At 30.8% G+C, this 20,530-nt stretch overlaps 1 protein-coding gene across 1 annotated transcript; it reads left to right on the forward strand.

Moving 5' to 3' along the window:
• Nucleotides 1-714: 714 nt before the first annotated feature.
• Nucleotides 715-19,528, forward strand: LOC126853639 (ras-interacting protein RIP3). The gene is made up of 3 exons (XM_050599523.1): nucleotides 715-1,192; nucleotides 13,903-13,986; nucleotides 15,867-19,528. The coding sequence occupies exons 2-3, from the start codon at nucleotides 13,917-13,919 to the stop codon at nucleotides 18,287-18,289; spliced, it is 2,493 nt and encodes an 830-aa protein (XP_050455480.1). The 5' UTR covers nucleotides 715-1,192; nucleotides 13,903-13,916; the 3' UTR covers nucleotides 18,290-19,528.
• Nucleotides 19,529-20,530: the final 1,002 nt, after the last annotated feature.

A 20,530-nucleotide genomic window follows, 5' to 3' on the forward strand; every position in this document is an offset into this window, starting at 1 on the left:
GACAGAAAAAGTTTTTTACATAACTGATATATTTAAACATAAATTATAAATAAAGTTTAAGTTATACTTAAATTATTAATATTAAATTAATTTAATTTTTAAATAATAATAATACATATATATTTTATTATTATATTATACAAAATAAATCTTAAATAATAATATTAAATTTATTACATATAATACATTTGTATTATATAATTTTATATATAGAGAGAGAATATTATATCTATATATATAGAGAATATATATATATATATATATATATATATATATATATATATAAATCAATATATTACAAAAAATTGAAAATAACATATATTTTCAGATTTGTTTAAATATTTAAAACTTTAAAAAATGTTTGAATTTATAGGCTTGATTAAAATATTACTAACAGTGACTCTTCCATTCTATTTTATCTTCCCTCTCGATTCACATAATTTATAAGGATGTACTCTATTGAATTTTACAAATATAACAAATAATAATATAATAAATATAAAATAAATATTTTTTAATTGACCAATTACACGACAAGAATTCTTTATTCTGATTGGGTATGTCCTGTTCATGCGCATCTTATCCTCTCTTGAGGAGTAGATATGGAAATGATACAAAGGGTAGCATATTAGAGTGGTGGAAAATGTCGTTACAATAGCGGAAGAGAACGACGACTGGGCGTTGATGACGTTTAGTGCGAAAGGAGCGGGAGAAGAGTACTCTTGCCTTTGAGAGAACATGAGTACTTAAGTGGGGGAGTCCTGCCGCATGACTGACGGGCCTGAGTAAGACCCAACACAGTTAGGGCTCACGCGTCGTACTGTTAACGTACTCGGTCTGCTCTTGAGCTTTTGAAGACTGATAAGTTCTTCGTTATGGAGAATTCGTGAGATGTCTCCTTTTTCTGTGACATCAAGAGGCATTTTGGGTACGATCATTTCGCGTACAGCGAACAAGATATCATTGCATCGCAACAACATTGGGGACATTTGCACAATCTTGTTGCGGATTTTTCTTGCCAGTGATAGTGGTGGACTACGTTATCTTCTCGCGCGTGATCCATTGATCGAATTAGTGCGTGTGATTAGGATGCTAATCGAGTGACACACAGTGTGCATTGTGCTTTGGATAGATTTACAACAAAAATTTTCCTTCTGAAATCGTAGAGACGATATCAGCTTAGGTGTTGCAAGTAAGTCAACAATTATTATTAAATATAATCATTTTTAAACGAATGTTTTCATTTCAAATTTGAAATATGACCTTTGATTTCCACACGATTTCCATACGTATTGATAAACGGTATAAACGCACACTATCGCATGATAAAAATATATATTTGATTGATAAGATTTATAGTTAACGGAAGGGTGCGCGTGGTAATATGCATCTTGAATCATCTCAACAGGTGCGTGGAAAGCAAGGGTCACAGTGCAGCACGTACGTGCGCATAGACCGGGTTTCTTCGGATGATGGTACAATCGCGAAAAAGGGAGTTATTTAGAGATAGAATAAAATAAGTTTTTTTTATATAAAGTCTTATTCCTAAAATAAATTATTTTTTGTAAAATTTTGAAAATTGAGAAACATAATATTTATTGAAGTAAGAAAAATAAAAATGATAAAAATATACGATAATTTCCTCCAACTTATTTCAAATTGCTATGTATTGCCGTATATATATTGTTATATATTGCTGTTAAATTTTATGATCTGTAATATAAGATCATCTTTAACGTTTTTTCAAATTTAAGAAAATAAATATGAAAATAATTATAAAAATAAATATAAATGTCAAAACTTTGAAGTTTTAACTTTTTATAAAGTTTTTTTCAGAAAAACAAATTTTGAAAAAGATGTAAAAAAGATTTTATTGTGTTTATTTTTCTTATTTTATTTTATTTATTTTTGACTTGCTTTTTTCATGAAAAATTATTTTCTATTTGATTTTACCATTAATCAAAGGAACTGTGTATGAGTTACTAGTATAATAAAATTTAGCAATAAAATTAAGATATTTATACAAAGAAGAGCAAAAAATAATTAAAATGAATTGATTGTGTAATATTATTGAATAATACGATATCTCTAATAAAAATCATGCAATTGGCATCATTGAAAATAAACCAATGATGCAATTTGTGTTATTGACATTGTGTCTAAATTTGCATAGAGGATATGGGTAAGAATACAGATTTTGAATTGAGAATACCAATAAGCTCTGGTGGTGTTCCATAATTTTACGAATCGGTTGTCGTCTAGTACTTCTTGTGCCACATACGTCACTTGAATTACCACGCTTTCTAACGATAGAACTTCGTTCGCTACTCACAATAAGTAACCGTCTATTTGTGCGCACAAGTCGATAATTTTGCGACAGCATCGAATTGATCAGAATCTATATCGTGCTGTCCGTTATCGTAAATCACACTTAAGACTAGGTCAAGTTTAGATTCAAACGTATTTGGAAATTCTGGAAGGGAAAAAATTCTTTTAGGGAGGGCCATTACGAATTTTTGACCGAGTAAAAATCTGACAATCAAAACTTATGTTAAAAGCAAGAAGATGAATCCGTATCTGTTTATAAAAAATTGTCAGTCAATGTTAGACCCTCGTATTCTTTTTTCTATTTTGGGAAGTATTGTATACTAAAGTTTGGTTTTAGAGACTAACATGTACCTAGTAACGGAACTTAGAATTGTTACTGCAGAGAAGATTACTTGGTTAAAATTGGGTCGTAAAGAAGATTGCGGTGTTTTTGATAAAAAAAATAAAAATTTAAAAAAAAACTATGCACTGACGTTTTATATTTTTTGAGAGAAAAAGTATTTTTAATAATATTTTGTCAAAATAATTTCAATGGCATTTTTTTTCTTGCGCCAATGCAATTTTGAAAATATAAGAAAACTTCACGTCTTTTATTAAAATTATTTTTCACACAAATTTTATGATTTTAAATATATTTTAAGATTCTATGTTCCTTTATGATATTATATATGCAAATTTGTGCAAACTATACGATTAACAAAATTTTGTAATGTGCTATCATTTCTTATCACAGTGAAGACTATTCAAATTTCCGCAAGCAAAAACACACACAACTCTCTATATATACACTTTATCGATATATCTACATATTTTCTTAATGATTCATTTACAAATTTCGCCAATTCGCTTATTAGGTATTCGAGCACCAACAATAACGACGTGAACTAGCTAAACTATGGCAATGACGACGGGAAAGGTTGCTAAGTTTGCGGTGAAATTTCTCCGGAACGACTTCCTCGGCTATTTGCTAGTGGGGATCCGACTTGTTGCTCGAGGTTGTAGACATCTCGCAAGGCGGTTCGTTGCACCTCGATGCCAATCTACGACTGGCTCGGGACAATCTCAGTGTCAGATCGCCGATTTCTAGTAGCGCATGCATTTTATGCAATGATTCTCTTCTATCCGTTATAGCTCCATTTCGATCAAATATTATTCTTACACGCGGCGGCGATTGTTCAATTAATATTTTAATAGAGAATCGATGGCATTTGTTAATCGCGAGATGATCATGTGGAAAGATAATCGTGTGGAATGCTGACGGATAGCTGGCTAGACATTTTTTGCACACACATTTAGTTTGATAATATTAATAGTCCGCTTAATTTCTCGTCCCGATTATTAGATTCTCTAGACCGCTGAATGATAACGATAAAGATTTATATAAAAATATCTAGAGATAAAAAAGAATCATTAGTTTTTGTTTCTCTAACATTAATAGCTCTTTACAAATAAGTGAGTTCATAATTAGAATATTATTGTGCTAGACTGTTACAGTAATTAGATGTTTGTTAAGACCATGGTTCAGCAAAATATGTCTTATTCTCTCGCAGAATGTACTTTTCATAGTTAATGCACCACGTAGAAACGAAGTCTCTATTTTTCTTCTATCTCTTTGACGAGCAATAACTTTCATTAGATTTGGTTGTAAAATATTTTACTAAAATTTCTTCATCGCATGCTATAATATTTTTTAAATGCTAAAAAATATTTTAACATGAAATATTGATACAATATAGGAAATATTTTAAGCGTGCAATAAAGAGATAATTTGTTTTAATATATAAATTGTAAATTTTGCTGGTGTAAATGTTATATAACAATACGCTTAGAGAGAATTTTTTTGATAGAGGTGATTGTAAAAAAAGTGAAGTTTGCAAATCTAACATTAATTAATATAATCTCTAAAGAAAATTACTTAATAACACTTAAAAACCGTATTATTTAAATAATAACTTTTTAATATAAATGTTCAAAATATTCATAATTTTCTCTATGATGAATATTCTCTATCATACTATATACATTTAATATATAATTAAACTCTTATAAAATTAAATATATATGTAACTCTTATAAAATTAAACGTATATATACAGATAAAGTTTTCAGCTCACTTGTGATGGTCTTCTTAAAAATATCCTCCTTAAATGGCCAATTAAATTTTGTAATTTGTATTATATGCTGAAATGTAAAATTCAATAAAGACATTGTTTTTTGTGGGTCAATTTTGCCGACATCGTTTCATAAAACGGTCGATGTAATTTTACAAAAGTAAAAAGAGAGAGATGAAAAAGACAGAGAGGTAGAAAGAAAGAGAGGCTTGAGAAAGAAACGGCGAGAAATAGAAGCAGAAAGGGAATGCGAGATAGACAAGGAAAGAGAGAGGAAAGACGAGAGAGAGAAAAAGTAGCGCCGTTGCTGCGAGAGAAGGACGGCGGAACAACAGTATGGCGGGGTGTTCTCACTCTTGCAGCAGTGACTAGAGAGTAGGTCAGTGTACCACATTAACCGGTACTCCGACGGAGACCGGTGGGGAGGTCTTCCGACTCGTCGGTTCCGTAGAGGCTATAGATACCACCTTTACCTCCACGGTCGCTCATGGTCGTCCATGGACGACGGGTCTACGGAACTCCGCAATCACCATCCACGGTCTTTACAGAGGTCTATGGATTCGCGGGCACCTTTATGGTCATTCGCGTCAATCCATAGGAGAGTTCTTATATAGAAAAATCCACGTAGCTGACCGCTCGTTGCGTGAATGTTCTTTTGTAAAAATCCTCGTAATTTCTTTTATTACTTTTTTTCTACCTGAATTTTGAATGCGTAAAGACGCTGCACAGACGAGAATAAGGAAAAATATAGAAAAATAAGAAAAACGAGGAAGATGTTTAAAAAATATTCAATGTTTTTTACTTCTAGGCGTCAATTGAACTGCATTTTTTTATAAACTATTCCAATTATTAGACTTATATGTTATTTGTGGTCCGATGATGGTTTTTAAATCTTTAGAGTTTTCTAATAATACGCTCGGAGATTTGCTTCGTATGTACGCTACTTGTCCTTGCAGCGAAAGTGCTATGAAATGTCGATAGATCAGTGTTGTTTCGATGCTTCAACCGCAGCTATGCGAATATCCGCCAATCCGCGCATACTTCCTCCACGTCGTCTCCCGTCCTCATCGTCTTTAACCTTTACCTTAAGGGTCGTCGCACTTTCTCCGACGACGAAGCGGTGCCAGGTTGCCTCGCGTACGCATCTATATACGTATCGAGTCGCGACTAGATTCTCCTTTTGATGTCAACATTCAAGCAAAGGTCAATTTCAATAACAGACAATACAATCATATTGTTCGGGAAGAAATTTATCGCGTAAACATATGATTTCTCGAGCTTTTTCACAATCAAAATTATTTATTTTGTAATATTATCAATTTTCTGGATCTGATTTACAATTTTAAAATTTAATTTAACAAGAGCGATATGTATATTTCCAGATTAACAATATTTTAAGATTATGTAACAATTCTTTTGCATATATTTATAATGTCAACGTTCAGGTGCTAATTAATATAAAATAAAATATGTGTTTTATATTATATTTTAATTAGAAGAATTTAGCTCAAAATTTTTCAGCGAAAGAAGCAAATGTCAACGGTCAGATACCAGTATCGAAAAGAGGTCACACACTTTCTAGAGTGTTAAATTGTATTAAATTTAAAATATGATTTTATTGATATAAGTTATACTGATCTATGTATGTATATATGTATACATATATTTATCTCTTACTTATTTTAACTCACAAAAAGTTCAATAACACAAATTAAAAAAAAAGATTTTGTTAAAAATCTGTTGCTTTAAGATTTATCAAAATAAAATTCCAAGTTTTATTTCTCTTTTCTTTACTTGTACCTTTTTGTCAATAGCGTTTCAAAGAATTTACATTTGCCTCTATAGAATACCTTTAGATATCCTGCTGAGAGTTCAGGAGATTTATGTGAAGTCGGAAGTAAAATAAAAAACAATTTGAAGAAAGAGTCTTATTGCACCTAATAAAATCCATTCACAATTAAAACGATATACAATTAATCATTATATAATATTTCTTTTTTTTTATATTTCGTGAACATTTTTTAGTTTTATATCAGTCTTTATTTTTCTATTTTTTTTTATTCCACTTCAATTTCTATAAAAATCTTTGCAAATATTGGCAAAATACTCGATGATATTTTACAGCAAGATGTGTATAAATTCTTTTGTATTTCATTGACGGAAAGATATAAAAGAAAATATATTTTTAATTATATTTTTAACATATTTTTAATTTGTGCATCGATGTGTTACGATAATTCGTTCGCGGAATCCTAATAAATTATTATGCGTAATGCCAAATTTTAAGTTACTCATTTAAAATCACGGTATCTATTAATGCAATTAGTCAGCAAGTAATTATCTATAGTCTTTTGTGCTCATTTTCCAGAAAATGACAAATGTTAAAACATACTTATTTGAAATCATGTTCTGATATTCTGATGAAAGATGCTTTATCGACTTGTGCCAATAGACGCGTTTCGAAAAATCGTGAAATAGTAGTATTAAAAATGTGGTAAATCTAGATAGCATTTTTCATCTGCCCACATAGACGATCGGTACTTACAAAGTACTACTTTGATGACCCGCTAAAAATAACCACTCTCAGACATACCGTTACAATAGATAAAAGATAATACCCTCATTTAGTTGATCTATTTTGTAAAGAATTAATACTAAAGTATCGTCGCGACGATACAGTCGATGCATATACGATGATACATATACAGATATTATTTGCATTCTTGTGTTGGTCTTTGGAATGCAAAAGCACATTCTAAAATATTTCTTTATCTCTAGATTTTACTAACTATTCATATTATTAATAGATAAAACAAAATTTCTCAAAAAAAAGCCGTGAGATTTCCTATGCTCCTATTTCAATATAAATCCGACGTGTCTGACTTAAACGTCTGTTTTCTACTTAGAAGTTAAATTATTTTTTTATTTGTAAACAGAACAAGCAGATTATATCTTTATTTGTTTCAATATTTTTAACATTAATTCTGAAATTCTAAAATTTAAGTTTTTTTACAATTCTGAATTATTTAATTAATAAATGCAATCTCGAATTTGCGCGAAAACTCTTTTTTCCCCGCAAATCTTTTTTTACAATTTTTTTTTTTATTAATATCTTAATACGACATTCATAAATAACATTGTTTTAGTTCTTATCATTATTCCAATAATTATTGTGACGATCAAAATAAGCATTAAAAATGTTATACATTTAGTCTTAATTCCTTAAAAGAAAAAAATAATAATTAAACACTGTTATAAAAAAAATTTAATCCGTAAAGCCTCTCTTTGATTCAAAACGTTGAAACATTGAAGAAACTCATATTTTCCGCATTTATTAATTAAAAAGGAAAACGACATTAAAAAAAGCGCGTTAAGCGAGTCGATTGGGAACGGACGAACGCGTAGTCCGTCGCTGCTGCGTAACGAGGCGAAAAGATCCATTCCGTGTACAGCCGGACACGGAAGTATGGAAATGAATTTCACGTTTGGTCGCGTCTGGTTCTGCGTGCTGCGGTGTGTGGGTCACGGGTACCGAGCGGTTCCCAACCGGTCGCCCGCCAACGAGGCGCGCGAGGACGAAGACGCTCTCGCGCGAGCGTGACTCGTTTGACCGATGTAGGTCATTCACGGGGAATCGCATTTCGCACGCGCCATTTTTCGTAACGAAAAGGAAAGCCATGATTGTGTGTGTGTGTGTGTGTACGTATGTATGTATGTGCGTATATCGCTGGTCGGTTGCTTCGAACGCTTAGCAAAATCTGACTGGTCTTGCGTAGGCCTCCCGAGCTTCTTGGCTACCCGGTAACGGTGCCTCGACCTACTTCCGTTCTCCAGTATACGTGCCGATATAGTTTAGCCGGGCATAGTCATCGCGCGAACAAGTGTGCCGCGCGTTGCGCGCCGCGTCTCTTCCGGCTATTTGCGGGATGATACAGAGATTAAATTAAATTTTATTAAATTTTTCGCGCAAAAAAATTGCTGTAAGTGAAGAATATATAGCTCGCTGATTAAAAATAAGATGACTCTAAAATAGTTTGCAAATTTAAATTCTACAAATTCTATCGCACAAATAAGAGTATAAAATATTTCTATCGCTATACGAAATATACTTGTACGGAAAAAATGCGGATGTGTGATTCGTAGAGGAACCGGAAAGATAGCGCGACGCGATAGATCGTCACGTGCGGGCGCGCGCGGGAATCGCGAGGAAAATCGCACGCATGGTCGCTCGCGTAGAAGTGGGTCGGCGCGGAAACCGCGGCTCGCACGCGCCATTTTTCACAACGAAAAGGAAAGCCATTCGGGCAAAATCAAGTCGATTTACGTAGGCTTCGGCCGTGCAGCCGGCTGTAACGGTGCTCCGGCCTACTTCGGCCGCCCCACTGCGCGCGGCTCGAGGCGGCGTGCGCGGTATGGTTTCGGCGTGTAGTCACGGCACGGATATTCGCGAGCGGCTCGGCGGCCCCCTCCCACGGACTCGTGCTCGAGGGGGCCCGATGAGAGGATGGACGGGACGGATAGAATGATACAGGTATCTCCGCGTGTACGCGGATACACGTGTACACGGAATGCGTGACTACGCACCAATGGATGGACATTTCATTCTTGTCCATGGGCCTATTAAAAAATCTTTTGAAAAAAATTATAAATATTTTCTAAAATTCCGGAAAAAGTTATCTTACATTTATATTGAGATGCAAATATCTTTTAAATAAATAAATTTGAGCGATCTCTTAAGCATCTTTTGTTACATGCGGAGTATTTAGGCCAATTATTTATTTATTTGTTAATTTTACATTTTATATTCATGTTTGTAAAGGGAAAGGTATTTCTTTATTATTAAGATCATTAGAATAAAAACAATTGCGTTGATGGATGATTCTGATGTATCCCAAATTAAATTACAATTATCAATTAAACGCTAATTCAAAATTTGTTTAAAATTCTAAATTTTGTAACACAAAGATTAAAAATAAATGAGTAAATGAAACAAAAATAAATAGCTTGTTCTATTTATATACACGAATCAAAGAGAATATTTTAATTAATAGAACATAAGTAGAAGATAGACATTATAAGTCAGACATGCCAGATATATATCGAGAGAACTACATATCTCGCAGAATTTTAAGAAATGTCCCAATAAATTTTATATCTGTTGATAATAGCTATGAAAAACTATTGCTTAAATTACTTTTTCTAAAAATTTTAGTCAAGAGAGAGAGAGAGAGAGAGAGAGAGAGAGAGAGAGAGAGAGAGATCATATAACTAATATTTTAATAATTTTATATATATATATATATATATATAAACATATATTTATATATATATATAAACATTCTGATACTTATTGATAAATTTATTTTTATCCACCGTGGATTTCGAGATTCCGTTTTATATATATATATATATATATATATATATATATATATATATATATATATATAAAACGGAATCTCGAAATCCATGGTGGATAAAAAATAAATTTATCAATAAGTATCAGAATGTTTAGCGGGGTAGAGTAATGATTTACATTAAATTTTAAAGAGAGAAAGGCATATATTCCTTCGCATGTACCTTCGTAAACACGGAGCAGAGTCGTAAACATCAAACGGCTCCGCACGGCTACGGCCGAATTTGTCGTGCCGCACGGATACCTGGTGATCCCATTGATAAGTGGCTCACTGAAACATTGTCGTAGGCCCGAAAAAGCGGGCCCGATCGATCGCGGGCCCACCGCGTGATCGTGCGAGACACGTCCACGCCATTGAATAACGGTATACGGCAACACGTCACGGCGAGAGGACCCCCCATCCACCCGCTTTATAAGTCTCGGGGGGTCGGTGCCAACGGTGGGAGAACCTACTCCGAAGCGTTTACCGTCGGCCGTTTACACTTGACAAGGACGGACTCTAACCGACGACAAGGACGGACTTGGCGCGCTCAAGTTGAGCGCAAAGAGCGGAGTTTCGCGAGAGGAGTATAGCAATGATGATGATGATGATGATGATGATGATGATGATGATGATGGGTGCTTGCGGGAGCGACAGGTACTACCAAAACGGTGAGGCCGATATGCATGTTTCTCATGACGTGCTCCCGCGGTCACGCGGATATGTCAATCGGAACAGAAAAAAGAAAGGATATCGAATTTAAGCTTTTCGTGCAGCAGGATGTGAGCAATAAAGAGCGCTTTACGCGTGAATAGAATGAATATCCTCCTGGAAGTCGTAGTCTGACAGGTGGATATGACAGTTTATCGATTGTCATGCAATAACAGCTGTATAAATCCAGAAGAGGATTAAATTCATATATTTTCTTTATTTTTCAATTACTTAATTATTATTCGCGAATTTTATATAACATAAACTTGTTATTTATTTATTTTTTTTTTTAATACATCTATACGTTCTCGTTTCTTGATCTGCCGTTTTTTCTTCTTCTTGCATACTATTATTTTTATCTCTACGTAATTATCTCTACTACTATATTTTATATCAATATCGTAGATTTTGCTTTATTTTCTAATCTTATCTCGATATGTTAGGGACTCATATTTATTCCGTTCTTATCACAAATAAACTTCGGCACCCAAGTCCTTATCATCAATTCAAGTCTATCCTTATTAAATGTAAATGACCAACGGTAAACAGTAAATACTTTACATTATAAATTACAATTTACATTATAAATTTTATTAAATATCTAGCAATAAGGTTTGACGTAACCTTTTATAAATAAATTTTACATTAATTAAATTTGATAATATTATCATCTATTTATTAACAAACGGAAATATTGCAAAAATATTATTAAAGTTAATTAAAATATATTAAAGTTATTTGCATATTTCATAATCAATAGAATGGATCAGTAGTGTGTCTGTTAAATTTGTTAGTTTGTGCGCATGTAATAAAACTTCAGTGATTTATACTTCAGTGATTTATAATAATAAGATATATTAAAGCTTCATTCATTATTGCAGTTATATTGAAATAAGATATTATATTGATAAAATATATCGAAGACTTTCTTTTTGGTTCATGGATTGATAAATAAATAGTTATACATTTTGATCAATTGTTGTAGACCTATTTTAAGAACTATTTTTGTTAAGAATGACAAAAAGAAATTTATATATTTTTTTCGTTTTTGATTATACATTCATTGTAGCTGCAATAAAAAAATAGCGATCTTAACAAAAAAAAAGCGTAATATGTTTATGTGATATATAAGTGGGAGTAAAAAGTGTGTGTTATCAAAATATCAATATAATAATATATCAATAAATATATCACGTAAAGGTGAGTACTTGTTATATTAATTAGCTATTAGTTATTTGTATAGTATTTCTTATATTAATTAACTGTTACAATTAGAATTAAATAATAATAATAACAATATTTTAAGTTGTTTGCTATACTAATTTAATGTTACTAATGCAAAAATATATTGTTATTAAAACATAATAATGCATTTATGTACATATATCTTACAACTCACTTTTCTATTAATCAGTTGTTATCACAATACTAAAAACAATATTATTATTATTAGTAATTTTAACAATAATATTAGTAAATTATATATATATACTGCATCCATTGAGCAAGATTTCATCATCGCTCTGGAGTTGTAAATACTGTGTTAAAGTAGCATAAGACGTGAGATCTGAATAGCTGAATAGAAATATATATATATATATATATATATATATATATATATATATATATATATATTAATATATATATAACATTTATTTTTTATTTCTTCTTTTTAATATTCTCCTAATCATCTGCATATGAAAGTAATAGTATTGTTCCATGATTGCAGTCTTATTGCAAAATCGTTGCAAAAAATAAAAATTTTGATAACAGATTCAATAAACAAGATTAAAAGTGCTTAATCGCACTAAAACGCTTTTTTTATTTCTTAAAAAAATTGATTTTTTAACAAAATTAAAAAAAAAATTATTTTTTAAACAAATTTAAAAAAGACATTTTAGTGCGATTAAACACTTTTAATTTCGTATATTAAATTTATGATTAAAACAATCGGACTGCATGGGATAATCTACTTGACACAATGCGACTACACTTGAAAACAAAGTGTATCTGAGGTTCGATGATGATTGCGGTACAAGAATTCGATATTTTTATATTAAAATACAATATTTAAATTTTCATTTGAACCCTGAAATCTTTTGCATATCTCTTGCATATTTGTCTGCTATAAATTTTCAAAAATAATCCTCCAAAAATGCGTTTTTTGGGATTTTAATCCCGTTTTTCTTGAAAACTTGACGTAATGGCCATTTTACTTTACGGATTTGAATTTAGCGCATAAAAAACTATAGAAAACTCGTTTTTCTAGATCGCAAAATCATGCAGATGTAATCTTACCTTAATTTTATATAAATACAGCATTGCACATGCAACATTAATTGCACATTTTTTTAAATTATGTTTTTCATTAGTTATTCTTATATTATTTTTCTGTGTATAAAAATATATAAAGATAATGTTATAAAAAAAAATAGAGAGAATTATACATATAGCGTATAATTATACATATAATGTTATACATATAATGTTTTAATTTAATGATTTGATGCTAATTCTTACAAAATATATGAGAATACTTAATGCTTTGGTGACAAGTTCTGATAAGTCTGTATATATTGACGCTTATCTCTTCACTGCATTTCGTTCATCACTGCTGTGATGAGAAAAACGAGAAATCATGTAAATTTTTTATTGCAAATTAATTGTTGAAAAACATCAATTTTTTTATATGTCATCATTTGTGTCGATAGTACAAATTGATAAAATACAAAAAAAACTAATTTAATTTATATCTTATATAATTTACATGCTCATTTCTCGTTTCTGACATCATAACGCAATATATGAGTAACTCTCTTAATTCTATAAATTTTCACTATTTTTATTATAAATATCACATATTATTGCATATATATCTAATTGTATATATATAATTATAAAAATAAATATATTAATTTATATGCTAAAGAGAATATACAAGATATTCGGAAAGGCTATACACTTGTGTTACTAACTGTATTTTTTTAATAGTAAGAGCGTAAAATCTTGAAACTGCTATTAGATATTTCATAAGAGATATCATCAGAATATCATCTTAGCATCGGAAAAGTTGAAGAAGGTTTTCGATAACAAGATTGTATCAGTTAAAGTTTGTTTGCATATTCATGAAGGCCACGTCCAATATCTTTCGTAAAAAAAAACCAAGTTGCTAATAACGTTTGATAAATGCCTTCTTTTTTTAATATTTAAAATAGTTAATATATGTTAATATATAACTTTATATTATATATGTTAATATATGTAAATTGTATAATTCCTTTCTGAACACCTTGTATTATATGTATATGTAACACTTATATTAAAACATTATTATTAATATTGTTGATATTATTGTGCAGATCGAAGCCAAAGAATGAGAGAAGCCGACAATTCAACGAACACAAGAGTTCAACACAAGAAGTTCAACATGAAGAACGCAAACTGTATTAATCTTTATTTATATATATATCATATATACTAGAAAATAAATTTTAATCTTCATATAGGAAATTATTTTAATTATTTAAATTTAGATGAAATTTATTTGTGTGTTTTGAGAGAAAAACGTCTTGTGTCAGCACAATTTTGTTCCAAATAGATTCGTGATTTTAATTATAACAAAATATTAAGAATACTAGAATAGAATTAAAAAGTTAATATTTTACATGATGTTTTCACATAAGTTTTTTGACGTATGATATATAATATACATATACATATACATCGCTTCTTAATATCAAAAAAAATTATCTGGTACAAATACATATATATAAGATAAGATTATATTATATAAGATTATATTATAATATATTATATTACAATATAATAATTTCTATTATTATATATGTAATATAATATTATATATATATTATAATTAAAGTTTAACTATAATATTTTAATATTTTATATATATAATAATAATATAATAATATAATAATATAATAATATAATAATATAATAATAATATATAATAATATATTATTTAGTTTATATAATGTTCTTTATGTTTTAGTACTTTATCCTATCTATTGTATCTGTATGTATTGTATCTGTATATCGTCTTCATTTTGTAGTGTAATGCTCTCAGTTTTTATTATCCTCTTGCTATATTACTAAGCTCCAAATGTTTTATTTCTATACTGTTCTTACATATATATTTTTATTCATTCCTCATGATATCTGATCTTTTTTTCTTTCTTATTCGTTAAAGTGCTTCTCTCTATAATGTTTCTTATTTTAATTAGATAATATTGTGTTGTGTATTTATATATTATTGTATACCGAATGTGCATTTTATAATGTTTATACTTTTCGTTACTTTTACTTTTATTGAAGTTATTATCATAATCCTCGGCACTATTTTTAATGTTACTATTTATTTTTTTCTTACTCTCTTCTTTTTTTATATAGTAATATAAATCTTATTCTGTATTATTATTTATAATTGATTCTGTGATGTCTTGCGCTTATATTTTAATATCTCTAACTTTTTGTATATGTTTTTACTGTTACTGGCATTTAAAATTATTATTATTATTTTATATATTTACATATTAGCTTAATATTAATATTTTTATAAGTATTTTATATATATAATACATGTACATATAAATAGAAATATATGTGTAGTATATATGTATATTTAAATGCAACAATTTGATTGCTGAGTGTACTCGGCCATAGCTGACTAATGTGCTACTGACCTAGTTAGCTAGAGTAAGTCTTTCTTCTCGAGAGAAGAGTGAGATTTAAATCTATCTAGCGTTCGTATGCACAGTTGTATGTGTATGTATATGTATATACGAATCGATATTGGCTACGAATAGATAGATATTATAAAAAAAATATATATATATTTCTTTTGTTTTTTTTTTATTTTGTAATTGTTCGCACAAACATACATTCATTTAAATATAATTATTATATTAATAATTATGTAATTATATTATAAGATATGAGAGAATACATGTATATTCCTATGTATTTTCTACGTATGTATCGTACTAACTTGAATATGTACCTCTCTATCTATCTAATGATAACCTACCTATCTATCTACCGTACTATCGACTACAAACGTGCCACGAAGCTATATGACATGCCTCGCTTGCTTCGCGGATCTGCTCTTGTTTATTCTTTTCTTCCTCTCTTTTTTTCATTAATATTAGCCTTATTAAGTATAAAGCTCGTCTTTTATCTTAAGATAAATCTCGAAAAGGCACAATAAAATTTTTTCTTTGTTATTATTAATAAAATCATATCTTTATCTAAATTATATTTATAAATGTGATTAATGGCAATCAACGTTTTTTTCATGTTCCAGATATTCAAAATTTCAATGACTATCGGACTAGCAACAGGTTGGATAAGTCACGTCCCGATAGTCCGGATAGTGGCTACAAATCTTTCGAGACTTCGCCTGAACATTTGATTAATTCAAGGTGCATAGCATCAATTTGGGAAAATCCAAGAGACTATAACTACCGCTTTCAAGTTACACAATATCTCGTACATGCAGATTTCAATGACACTTTGCGAGCTAATACGCAACGTCAACCAACAGAGTGTGAGAGTCTTGCCAATCTCGTAAATTCTATCCCGACAACATCGTCGTATCGCAATGAGCTGAATTTTTTGTCATCGGCAGAAATAAATAAAAACAAGTCGCAGACAAACGAACAGAAGGATAACGTACAGCCTCTCACACAAAAACCCGATATATCTTCTGCATACACACCCTCATACAGACAGATCGAAATTCCTTCCTTTCTGCAACAAGCAACCACATTTACAACATCATCAAAGGAAGAATACACTACTCCGAATATAACATCAACGAACAAAGGGAATACTATTAATATTGAAAATCTAGCGGCAAGAGCGGTTGTTGCTGAAAATTGCAATAAGCAATTTTACGAAGCAGACAAGTTCTCCATCGACGAAATCTCTGAGATTTTCAATTCGCTACAGCAGGAACAATTCTCTAATTCTGATGGATTATCGGATGCAAGAGTCATAACATCTGAACAACCTAAAATTTCTAATTTGGCGAAGACGTACGTATTGCCGGACTATTCTCCGACCATTAGCTTGAACAATTCCGAATTCCCGATTACGGTATCATCGAACAGCGAACAGAAGACTCAACAAAAACAACAGCTACAAAAAGAGCATAACTACTTTCAGAATTTGGATACTTATATGAAAGCAAGATCAGACGAAGAATTCGTGGTAGGTGCGAATACAAATATCAAGTTCGATCCAATTATTTTCAAGCTGCCACCTCCCTATCCAAGAAATAACATCGAAAAAAACCGTGCACCGTTAGCGCAGTACGTGATCGTGCCAAATTTTTCAAATACCAACATTTCGCCAACATCGAACATTGTAACTGAGATGAAATACGAGACACAGTCGGGTCCACCGACGACGCCGTCGCACTTGACTTCTTCCGGTGTCGAACCGCCGCATAGCAGTCAGACTTCTGGAATCGTGATGGGTGATTCACCAGCCGAGGTTGTCGGTGTAGACAGCTTGTTGTTGTCTTCTTGGGCCACAAATGGACCCGAATTCCTTGAGGGTGGAGTACCAGACGTGAAACAAACGGCCGGATTTCAAGATGCTTCGTGGGATTCACTTATGCTAAATTCGACTGTCAACGTCGCCTCGGCTCAATCGTTAATGGAAATAAAGGGTCCACTTCCATCTTTCACTAATTACACGGGACACCTTTCAATCAACGGCATATCTGGCCATCACTATCACGCGATAGCCTCATCCGGTCAGAGATCATCTGTACCATCCGCATCGCCGACACCCTCCTCTAATCAGGAATATTACGAACCGCCCGTAGTGTCCTCGAGTACACCATGTCCGCAGGTAAGTCAAAAACATCAGCCACAAAATCATCAGCAACCACAACAACAGCCACAGCCTCAAAATCAACACCAGCAACAACAACTGCCACAGTCGACGCAACAGATGGAGTACGATATTGAGGATATAGCGGAGATTATTGGTTCCGCGATAGCAGACACAACGGTGCCAGGAAACGGAAACGGTCCTAGTTCGGAGCAAACTTCGGATTCAAGGGACGACTGGATAGATATCGCCGATTGGATTGATATAGCGCATGAATGCTCGCCCAAGACCCAAGAGACCACGTCGCCCAATTCATTCGCACCACAGATTTACGTGACCACGACGCCGACCATGCCGACTCAACAACACGCTGGTTCCACGCTACAAAATCTGCTTACGCAGAGCTATGCGCCCCTACTGCAAGCGAGATTGCAGGCCGGCAATGCCGGTCTTCAAAACACATCCTGTGGCGAAACGCCGTCATCGACGAGCCCTTATCCACCTCTCAGCCCGCCAAACCGAGTGTCAACGTCTTGCAGCCCTGATGACCTCTTACACTCGTCTTTCGCTACTCCTTCGCATCCTAGAAAAAGATCGCGATCCTCGCCGGGTTCCGGACAGAATCCGAACAAGAAGAATCCGGCCCTCAATACAGCAGTATTACCATACGGAACGGAATCCGAAGTGATTGGCAATCCAAAGAAGCCCGTTCATAAGTGTCACATATGCAACAGGGCATTCTTGAATAAGAGCAATATTAAGGTGCATTTGCGTACACACACGGGCGAGAAACCATTCAAGTGTGATGTATGCAGTAAGGCTTTCAGACAAAAAGCGCATCTTATCAAACACCAGCAGATTCACAAAAGGGGCGGCAGGGAATAAATTCTTTCTTTGATTGAAGGGACACACTTTATATAATAAAATCGATTATTCTAATGATAAATAACATAGGTAAAGACATATAATAAGAATAGACTTATAAACATACTTAAATTATGCTATATCGTACCTATGATACATGGCGATAATGCGGCCATCGTAGTGACAGTATACAGTATGTGATCATTCTCATTAGAATTCGTTGATTTAAATGTGTCCCTTTAATTGGAGAAAGATAAGCGGATACAAGTCCGCTACTAATTTAATGGAGATAATTATGGCCGACATTCAAAATAGCGACATATAATATTAGTTTTAATACATAATTCCATGCATGTCTTAAGACATGCATGGAATTATGTATTCTAATATTCCATTAAGCTCACAAATTAAAGATTGGATAACTAATTGAAATTGAATTGATAACATATTCAAACTCTTCTCTGAACATCGCATTTTTATTCAAGATTTTTATTCTTTATTTTTTGCAATGAAGCTATATCATAAGCTGAATAATTAAACATCGATTATTATTATTGTGTATTTCAAAATTACTATTTTTTTATTTTTGCGTATTAATTTTAAAATTAAGCCAAAAATATAAAATAATATTCATTTTTTTAATTACAAAAAAAAAATTTTATAACATTTTTACTATTGGTAAGTTTGGTCATAAATTGTTTGCCATTTTCTTGCATTGCAAGTTTAATGATGAATTCTGCGTTTTACACCTCGTGTAATTATATAGCAGATAATCTGAAAATATAAGATAATTTTGTCTTTTTTTTCTCAAAATATATATAGCAATTTTTATATTCGACGAACGAAGTGTGATGTTCGATTAGCTTAATTGCAAAAAGTAAAAAATAAAAATTTTAGCGAGTAAAAAATGCCCTGTTTAAAAAAAGATTTGAATAATTCAAATATCATCTATTATATTACATCTTCACTCTCGATAAGAAATAACTCTCCAAATATGCCTTTTTAATAAAGACAGTAAAGCCTGATTATCAAAATTATGCAAAGTTATAAAATATTATCTACTGATGATATTTTTATAAGAATCTGAATTCATGCAGAAATGAATTCATCAAAATCGTGTTGTACATTTATATGTTACGGTGATTTTATATAAAACAAACTTTGACATTACAATACTATATAATCTTTGAAATTTTGACGAAATTATTGATCATGTTTATAATGCTTATTTTATGAAAGAACTGATAAACTTTATTTATTTTTACTTATCTGCAATCTAATTGACAAGTAAAAAATATTAAAAATATAATTTTATAATTGAAATTTTATAATTAAAATTAAAAAAATATTAAAAATATATAAAAATAAAAAATAAATAAAAATTTTAAAGCTCAATTAGAACTTAAGAAAATTATAAATATAAAATATAATGACTTTTTATTTTTTCTTTATGATAATATTTTGTCTTTCATTCTAACATTATTTTGACTTCACCGTAACATATTGTATATATTTATTTTATTATATAATTATAAATGTATAATATAATATATAAAATGTGGCAATAATAATAAATTATTAAAAATTATTAAAAAGACAAACTAAAGAATATGAAAACTTTCTATATAAAAAAAGAGATAAAAAAAATTTTTCTTCTTCTTTGTATAGCATTTTTTGAGTAGCTGGAGACTTCTCGCTTCAAATCTTTAATAAACTTTATTAACTTTATTATTAATACACTTAAATATATTAAAAATATATTAAAAATAAGTTTATTAAAGATTTGAAGTGAACGACGAGAAGTCTCCAGCTACTTACACTCTCTTGAGTGACTTGAGATTTTTATTAATCTTATTTTTAATATATAATATTCAAAAATTAAATAAAAATTATTTACAATTAAATATTACTATTTACACTTAAATATAGAAATATATTTATACAATTTATTCTAACATTTTGACTTTGCCAAATTTTATATATTATATATACATATTATTTTTTAGTTATATCAATCTTTGTCAACATCCTATCTCTCGATTCGATAAATACGCATATTAGAGTCGACTGCACAGATTTCAATAGTTTTGATATAAGGATATTGGTCCTGAATAACTTTCAAAAGGTTTTAGCCATCGCCCATTGTTGATTAAAAGTTATTAAAATTAATTTAAAGAGTAAAACGTAATTTTCTGATACCATGTACGTTTAAAAAGAAATATATTTAAAATATTATGTTCTATTCATTAAACTTAATAATTA

This window comes from Cataglyphis hispanica, chromosome 12 (genome assembly GCF_021464435.1).
Source record: "Cataglyphis hispanica isolate Lineage 1 chromosome 12, ULB_Chis1_1.0, whole genome shotgun sequence".
Taxonomy (NCBI): Eukaryota; Metazoa; Arthropoda; class Insecta; order Hymenoptera; family Formicidae; genus Cataglyphis; species Cataglyphis hispanica.